The 9432-nt window shown below is 42.6% G+C and overlaps 1 protein-coding gene across 1 annotated transcript in view; it reads left to right on the forward strand.

The window, feature by feature from the left end:
• The window catches only part of LOC109972597 (lymphocyte cytosolic protein 1 (L-plastin)), a 16597-nt gene extending 7835 nt beyond the window's left edge, over positions 1-8762 (forward strand). Inside the window, exons 9-18 of the mRNA XM_020621566.1 lie at positions 1-21; positions 585-727; positions 3734-3829; positions 4432-4627; positions 4766-4844; positions 5021-5135; positions 5382-5515; positions 5669-5789; positions 6690-6814; positions 7760-8762. The exon at positions 1-21 is cut by the window's left edge and continues 142 nt beyond it. Coding sequence (XP_020477222.1) covers positions 1-21; positions 585-727; positions 3734-3829; positions 4432-4627; positions 4766-4844; positions 5021-5135; positions 5382-5515; positions 5669-5789; positions 6690-6814; positions 7760-7892 — 1163 coding nt within the window. The 3' untranslated portion in view covers positions 7893-8762. The remainder of the gene's footprint in view (positions 22-584; positions 728-3733; positions 3830-4431; positions 4628-4765; positions 4845-5020; positions 5136-5381; positions 5516-5668; positions 5790-6689; positions 6815-7759) is intronic.
• The last annotated feature ends 670 nt before the right edge of the window (positions 8763-9432 follow it).

Genomic DNA, 9432 nt, shown 5'->3' on the forward strand with positions numbered 1-9432 from the left:
GGCAGGAACGAAGGTGTGTGTGTGTGTGTGTGTGTGTGTGTGTGTTGATTCGGTCGGGTTTATCATCAAAGGCCTTTCTAATATTTGGTCCAGATATATTTCCAGTACATGTACAACCCAAAGAACAGTAGCAGGGACTTCACCTGTACAGAACCTGAACTGTAACAACAAGAATTTGGACTTTTGTCACTGACATCAGCAGACTCCAGCTAGTCACTGACCTGGTATGGACATGGTCCAGCATGAGCCCCGTGTGAAACCACAGGTTGGCAGTTGAGCTGTTGTACAGATGAAACAACTGAGATCTAATGTGTTTTGTCCCCTCTGGACAGAGCCAGGTTGGCAGTTTCCCCCGTTTCTAGTCCTTATGCTAAGCTAAGCTAATCAGCTGCTGGATGTAGCTTCATACTTATTGTAGATTAGACTGGCATCAGTCTGAATACCTGACTAATAAACTGTGACAGTATTCTGTTACTTCAGATCTGACTCAGTAAAGACATCTGAGGTCCAGTTGTTTTGTTTTGTTTGTTGTTTTATTGTGTGTGTGTGTGTGTGTGTGTGTGTGTGTGTGTGTGTGTCTGCAGCTCTGATCGCTCTGCTGCTTGATGGAGAGAGTCTGGAGGATCTGATGAAACTTTCCCCTGAGGAGCTGCTGCTGCGTTGGGCCAACTATCACCTGGAGCAGGCCGGCTGTGGCAAGATCAACAACTTCAGCTCTGACATCAAGGTGTAATCACACACACACAGTACTGCGCCCTTTCCCAGTGGTCTGCTGGTCTAGGGACCATCCCCATGACCTTGGTTGCAGGTCATCACCCTCTCTCTCTCTCACTTCGTTTTGCTGCCAGGAAAACCAAAACAACAATAAGATAACATTTAAAAATTCAGTTGACAATCAGTCAGTGTCTGACGTCAACGGTTTCTGAACTGGGGCCCGTTTCAAGAAGGAGGTTTAAGAAACCGAAAACTCCAAGTTTTCCAACTCTGTGTAAGTCAACTCAGAGTTTACGAGTCACCATGGCAACAGGACCAAGCCAAAATAGGTCTGCGTTTTTCCCGACAGAAATGGATGTGCTACTACAAGCATATAGTGAGTACGAGCCCATATTTCGTAAAAAAAAAACAAAAAAACAACACGGCTGCAGTGGCGAAAGAGAAAGAGTTAGCTTGGGGGAAAATAGCTGCCCGAGTCAATGGGTACGTTTACATTTTAATCATACAGTGTTCGGTGTAAGTAATTACTAACTAATGTTAGTAATGTTATTATTTGTCACTTGTAAAGTAAGGAATGGTTCTTAATTCTTCAATAATTGAATGAGTAACTTCAGTAATTGCATAAAATACCGATTTTTGTACGAATTAAAAGTGCAGTTTTATGTCTACCCTTTCTTAAAATTCCTATTGTGGTTGATATGGGATTTGTAAAGTAATGATTAATAAATAATCCAGTACGTTTTATGGAGAGTAATTATTACATTAATCAAAATACTTTTTTAAAATTGACCCAACACTGATGTGATAATATAAGAATTGAATTTTAATTTTCATGTAGGTGCATTGATGGGAATATGTGTGCCATCAATGCATCCAACCACATTAGGAAATCCTGAAGGGGCTTCTAATTATTAGTTTATTTCCAGAGGTCACAGCAAGATGTTATTAACTGATCATCATTTTTCAGATTAGCCTTACTGAAACGAATTCAATACCACTAACCTGCAATCCTGTGAAACTCCTCTTTAATGGCTCTGAGGGGTTTGTGCCCAGGAAACACAACAAAAATTCACAGAAAGCGCTTGAGGGCGCGGCACACTTTCCGAACTATTCTACATACTGTGGCCTTACTAATGTGCTCTGCATCCCCGATGTTATAAAGAAAACTGCCGTTTGCAACAAATCGTAACGCAACACAAAGCATCTGCTCGGATGTAAGAGCACGGCCACGATGGGTGATGTGTCTGATGTATGGGTGGATAAGATTATTGATATATGTTATGGACTCTCTAGAAAAACGGTACCGCTCAAATAAAAATACATGGGGATATGACAAAAAATCAACTCGTGGCCTCAAAATCCTCTCCCGACGTAAATTCAATTCCCTGCGAATTAATACAGCGTCCTCATCTACAGGATCCTCTATAAATGGACATGCCATTTTGGTCTCTGCCTGACGGAAACGTGCAATCTATGAATGTACTGTAAGATTAAATGAGGTAGGCCTATTTAAACACCTTTCACTTTAAAAAGGGGCGGAGACCGGAGGAAACTCTGGGTTTCCCGAACAAAACCTGCTCCCAACCAGGTTAGGTTCACAGAGTAAGTTGCCATAGTAACTGACTCCGAGTTTAGATTACCTCTCTTTTTGAAACAGGTTTAACTTACCCCGCTTTCACGGGTTTAAGTTACCTCCGTTTCTGAAACCGAAAACTCAGAGTTTTCCTCATTTCGGGGTTTCCTCAGAGTTTCAACAAAACCTCCTTGAAACGGGCCCCTGATCTGTTCGTCACCTTGTACATAACACACACAGCGAATTTGAATTAATATGCACAAACATCATTTTAAAACAATTAAGAATATGGACGGAGAGGAAAAAAAGCCCAAAATAGGCTTATTGATTACCTCTACCCTAAAACAAATAGTAGGGATGGGACAATGTGATGATTCGATTCACGATGTGTACGAATCGATTCAGTCACGATACAATTAAAAATTCATTGACAACAATGGAAGACTAGCTGTGGAATACATATACTTTATTCCACTTTTTCTCCTTTTCTAGAAGTTTGATTTTATAAAGAACAACCAGATATAGTGACTTAGTTTTTATAAGTAAGACAGAACATGAAGTCAACACGAAGAGACATGATATGCATCGCCAGACAAGATGATACATATTGTGATGTATTGAATTTCAGTATACTCTCCCATCCCTAACAAACAGTAATCAAGAATTACACAGTTAAAAATACTTAAGTATTAAGTAAATAAGTAGAAAAAAGAGAAAAGATCTATTAACTATAAGTCAAAAATTAGAGCCCTTTTCAGGTTTGCATTAGAAAATTTTAGACACTTTAACCCAGTGCGAAGAACTGGTCCATGAGTGTGGAGCCCTGTATCTAAATGAAATCTGTAAAAGGAAATTTTTATGAAGAGAGGAGCTCTGCATCATGGGATGACCCTCAGCTTAGGCCTATAACTAAGGGATGGAACACCAAACCAAACCTATCTTAGAGTGCATGTTTACCATTGGAAATCATAAAACCGGACTTGGAAATATTCAGGCAACTTATTTGTTTTAAACCATTCTACATATGCAGCTAAACCAGTTACGGTGAAATCAAAGTTGTGTCATCTGCAAATATTATTGGGGAAACTATGTTGGATACATGGTATAAACAAGGAATAATAGTGGCCCAAGAATAGACCCCTGGGGCACACCACATTGTAACTTTCTGAGAATGACAACCCACCATGCCATCTGTAGCGAAATATCATAATGGACTGTATGTTTTGACAGATCTAAAAATAGGCTCCAAATCTGAGATGCCATGAAACTCCTCTTTGGTTGTTGGTGATCAATCTGTTACATTTGATTCTGACTCGCAGACCATTTGGTCCAGTTCATCAGTACTAGTTTTCTCTCTCTGCTTTCATAAGCCAAGAACAGACCTGACCAGGTCCTGTCGTTCTGCAGCCATTTTCTTTGATAACAACCTCATGCTCTTTGTTCCAGGACTCGAGGGCCTACTACAACCTTCTGAACCAGGTGGCCCCCAAAGGAGATGAGGAGGGAATCCCCCCCATCGCCATGGACATGTCAGGACTCAGGGTAAGAGAAATACATGTTTAAACTAAAACTATCAATTAATTATCAGTATTTTCTGATTGGCTTTCTGTCGATTGACTTGTCTGGTTCCTTCATGTCCCCAGTGTTGGGAAGATTACATATTACTAGTTAATCTGTTAAAATAGTTACATTACTTACTACATATTAAGTACTTCTTCACAGTAATGTAACATTACTTTTAATAACATTTTTATTACTTTTCTAAAAGATGTTTTAAAATGCACAACAAAACTAAAAAGTCCAAACAAACATTTAAACGGGATAGTCGGCCACCCTACCCGCGATGGTGGTGTACTTAAATTTGCCTCAGTGGCTTTGTCGCGTTGCCCACAGATTTGCCAAAACAAGGCATTCTGCACAGCGAAAAATGGGAAGTAACAGAATGAATGTTCTATACACATATTGGCTTTTCACCACAAAGAATATAATGTGATGAAACACCAGCATTTTGATTAGCAATTGTCATTTAATTGCATATTTTTTAGTAACTGATTACAATTACATTTATTTTGTGGAGTACAGTAACTAGTTACTCCCCAACACTGCATGTCACACAGTCTGACATCTCCTTGTCATCTGTGCAGGAGAAGGAGGACCTGAAGCGAGCAGAGTGCATGTTGGAGCAGGCCGACCGGCTCGGGTGCAGACAGTTCGTCATGCCAACAGACGTCATCCGTGGGAATCCTAAACTCAACCTGGCTTTCGTTGCCAATCTGTTTAACAAGTACCCGGCTCTGAAGAAACCAGAGAACCAGGACATCGACTGGAGCTCCATCGAAGGTCAGTGGTTTGATTCATCCAGAGGAACAAAGTCTTGGTTTTCTCTCTTCCCTCGCTGTTACACTCTGGTCAGCCATGGAATAGATGAACTCCAGCCTTCCTTTCTGTGTTTTAATCAGTTCACTTATTTTCCTTCAGGCGAAACTAGGGAGGAGCGAACCTTCAGGAACTGGATGAACTCGCTGGGGGTCAACCCTCGTGTCAACCACCTGTACGGGTAAGGACCCCCACCTTCTGGAGCCTTATTTATATGAGAGCTCTTCAGTTCATCAACATGAGAAACTGGCTCCAACTGTCCTCCCATCTGCTCCTCACCTGAACCCTCATCATTTTGTTAGGGGTCTAATAATGTATACAGACAGCAAAACAGGATCTGAAATGTGTGTGTTGCAGAGACATCGACGATGCCCTGGTCATCTTCCAGCTGTACGAGAAGATCAAGGTGCCAGTGGACTGGGACAGAGTCAACAAGCCTCCCTACCCTAAACTGGGCAGCAACATGAAGAAGGTACACAGATGATCCAGCGTTGTTGGGACTGAAAATGATGCTTTGTCAATCACGTAGTTATTTCCACTGATGCAGAAATTCAACAGGATTTAATTTCACAACGAGCTGCAGCACGTCTCTGCAACAAACTAGCATGTTGGGAAATGTTTCATATGTACCTAGAACCTGTTTAGCTATACTTAGCATCCTGCTAGCCTAGCTCTGTCAGCATGAACCTCAACCAGTACAAAACCCTGTCTGCTGCAGCTGGAGAACTGCAACTATGCAGTGGAGCTGGGAAAGAATGAGGCCAAATTCTCCCTGGTGGGCATCGCGGGTCAGGACCTGAACGCAGGAAATCGCACCCTCACCCTCGCTCTGCTCTGGCAGCTCATGAGGAGGTAACCGTCTTCTTGTAAATCAGTAGTTACATTGAGATTGTCCTTGCATGAAAACCACCCACAGATGGTTTGTCAGGCTGATCGTTAGTTGTTTAATTACTTGGCTAATGGGCCCTTCAGCAAGACAGGTGTTCATGCTGCTTGTTCCCTTAGATACACCCTGAACATCCTGGAGGACCTGGGCGACGGGCAGAAAGTGACCGATGACACAATCGTGGCCTGGGTCAATGACATGCTCACACAGGCAGGAAAACCCACCATCTCCAGCTTCAAGGTAACGGCCCTTCCCACTTTTACTCAGTGGTGGAAAAGCAGTACATTCACTCAAGTACTCTACTTATGTACAGTTGTGAGGTAATTTACTTGAGTGCTTCCATTTTATGCTATACTTCTGCTCTGTTTACCTGACAGCTGTAGTTACTAGTAACCTTTCAAAATGACATTTTACATAAACTGGGGTGAGCTTTTAAAGTGCAAACAGCCACAGAGAAAAGCAGTGTCTGCTTGTGGCCCTGGTCACAGGTTTCAGCTCTGAGGTGTTGCCCCCCTCTGGATGGGTCAGCTGCTTTTGTTTAAGTTAGCGTTTGAGGCCAGAGGAGGACAAGTTATTCATTTCACAGAAAACAAAGATTAGACAAAAGTACAAAAAAATAAAGGTTTGTGCAGTAGAACTTTTATTTCTCTTTAGTCCAGTGGTTCCACTGGTTGGGAACCAGTAAAGTACTTCACCAGCTACAGCTCTGTGCATCGATGGATTAACTTGAACAATCAATATTTTATATGTAATGGAGTATTTCTACAGTGTTGGTACTTTGTCTGGCCCAAGAACTCTTGGTCCAATTCAAATCATTAAACTATAAAGTAGTTGTTTGTAGTACTTTTCAGAGTAACAGTACCTCTGTTTGTGTTACACTGTAACAGAATTGGTGCTCGGACTCATCACGTCACAAACATCTTGAAATCAGAGTTCAAGAGCAAATTATGCTTCCTCAAGTTTTCAACTCTAAACTGTCACTTAAAAAAAAAAACCACTTCCTTATAACACATTCAACAACTGTCTATCAGCTGTGTTCATGTTAAAGAGCGCCCCCTGGAGTTTCAGAGCTGTAATAAACAAGGACAGGGTAAATTGTTGCAGATGTTCAACTAACTAAATGTGTATGTGTGTGTGTAGGATAGGTCTATCAGCAGCAGCATGCCCGTTCTGGACCTGATCGATGCGATCCAGCCCGGATCGATCAGATACGACCTGCTGAAGACAGAAGACCTCACTGAGGAGGAGAAACTCAACAATGCCAAGTAGGAACAGAAATTTTACATTTTAGACAAACTTGTTGGCCACAGTGATTCTCAGTGGGGTGGGGGGTAGAAAGGGTTAACAGGCCAGTCTAACTTTGTTGACAATTGATCCATTTCACACCAAGGTCAGACAGTAGATGGCGTGTTGCAGTCATTCAGATCAGAGCAGCAGTAAGACTGAGTGCCCACACACATTGTGCAGGTGACAGTAATCAGTTACACTTACAGAGGAAAGATAAGCACTTAAATTACAGTAACTAGTTACTCCCAAACGCTGCTCAGGGGCAGGTTTGTTCACAGGCTTATTCAGTGGAAACGAGAGAACCTCCGATTTAATCGTTCGTCAGAACAGGAAGTCCATTCAGCAATGGATGTGCTGTTTTTACATGCGCCAACCATTGATATCGGAGTGAATATAGGCCGTACGTTTAGAAAACGGAACTGGGTGGTGGTCAGGACCTTTTGTCATCTCGACGCCAGTTTACTCACAGTACTGTGTCAGTCTGGAGGGGTGGATCTATGGTAGTGAAGCGTTAGCAGCTGATGTCAGGGGCCCGACAGAGAGGAGTCACGCTCCGACCACCACAGTCGCCCTGCACTCACACAGGTGGTGATGTGGAAAATGTACGGCCTATATTTGCTCCAATATCAACGGGCCGCTCATGTAAAACAGCACATCCATTGTTGAATGGACTTCCTGTTCTGACCAACGATTAAATCGGAGGTTCTCTTGTTTCCACTGAATAAGCCTGTGAACAAGCAACAAATGCAGGATCCTGTGAAACTGTCAATAACAATCTCGACTAACCTGCTGATTTGTGCATGAAGAACATGCCCCCTTTCAGTTCCACACGCTGTGGGCGGGCCGTGCTGGTTCGAGTGCCACACTGGTTTCAGTTACACAAGTGTGTCACTGCCTGACACTAAACGCTCCCTGTATTTCAGGTACGCCATCTCCATGGCGAGGAAGATCGGTGCCCGGGTGTACGCTCTGCCCGAGGACCTGGTGGAGGTCAAACCTAAGATGGTGATGACGGTGTTCGCCTGCCTCATGGCACGCGGCATGAAGAGAGCCTAAAGTCTCGACCCTGCACCATCAGAGACCTGGACGGATGCTGAACCTGCAACCAGGGCAGAGAGGAAGTGGAAGCTTATGCAGAGGCTCAGCTGTATTTGTGACATCAACAGTCCAGTAACCTGAAATTTTGGATATGCAAGGAAATGAGAGAAAACGGGTAGAGATGATTCTATTTTAGTTATGTACACATTTCAAAGCTGAAAACATCCTGGACAAGCATTTCTCCCAGGCAGAAATTAATAAATAATGATGAGGCGTGATGGTACACGTGGAACGACCGGCAAATTGATATCTGACTGAAACTCAATGTGGCAACAAAGCCACCTACTGCAGAGAACAGCAGTCGATCAACACTTTGACAGTTCAGGTATTAATAGCCAACATTTCTGGTTCCAATGATCAATGAGCCTGAGCGGCTGCTAACACCAAAAACAGATCAATATAGTTACATTTTTATATGTTTCACCATCTGATTGGAGGCGACAGTAGAAAGCTGTTTATTCCTGTAACAGTATTACGTGTGTTTCGGTTATATTTCTGACTCATCTGACCTTTGACAGTCTGTCAGTTTCAGGGCTCCACATCAGCTTTCCAATGTGCTGCTTCTCTGTTCAAACAGTGCTCCCTCGTCACAGCCACCGGTCATTGATTTTGTTTTTTAAATGGATAAATAACGATGCTGATTTAGTGCAACGCACAGGCACCCACTCTGCTTTTCTGATCTCTGCCTCAGTGTGCAGCAGTGAAGCAGGTTAGTCTGTGCACAGCTGTTTCCTCTTGTTCATCTCCGTTTCACTTGATTACAAACGTTACAAATCAGAAACCCGCTGCCAAATGTGTACAACAAATAAAGTGATTTTTGTATTAAAATGGTGTCACCGTTTGATTTTATAGACACTCTCCTGGTAGTTTTGGGTTTAGTAGGAAGAGGGTGACATGCTTTTCACTTTGCTGCAGACAGTTGGATAAGAAGACTGGTACCGCTCATGTCTGGAGTGCTGACAATGACAGCCTCAAAAATGCATTCTGTTAATTATTAGACTCAGTTGGCTTTTCTCAAATTGTAAACAAACCCACTCACTGTTTTAATCACACTTTTGATCTTGTTCTGATGTATGGCATCGAAACTGAACACTTAATATCTTCTATCTGACCATTTTCTAATAACTTTTGAATTTATATTAATGGATTATACTCTATATGGGAAACAATTCCACTATAGTAGATGTCTATCTGACAAGTTTAAGGAAATAATTCCATCTTTATCTACTTCAGTGCCATTTGCCAACACAGTGGAGGGAGGCCACCTTAACTTTACTCCCACACAAGTCGATAATCTTGTTGATAGTACTGCAGCCTTCCTGCAGAATACACTTGATACCATTGCCCCTCTGAAAAGGAAGGCTGTGAAAGAGAGGAGGTTAGCCCTGTGGTACAGCTCGCAACTCCGCTCCTTAAAGCAGGCATCGCGAAAACTGGAAAGGAGGCGGCGCTCCACTAAGTCAGAAGAGTTTTTCATAGCCTGGAAAGATAGTTTAAT

The sequence above is a fragment of the Monopterus albus genome, unplaced genomic scaffold (genome assembly GCF_001952655.1).
Source record: "Monopterus albus unplaced genomic scaffold, M_albus_1.0 scaffold261.1, whole genome shotgun sequence".
Classification (NCBI taxonomy): Eukaryota; Metazoa; Chordata; class Actinopteri; order Synbranchiformes; family Synbranchidae; genus Monopterus; species Monopterus albus.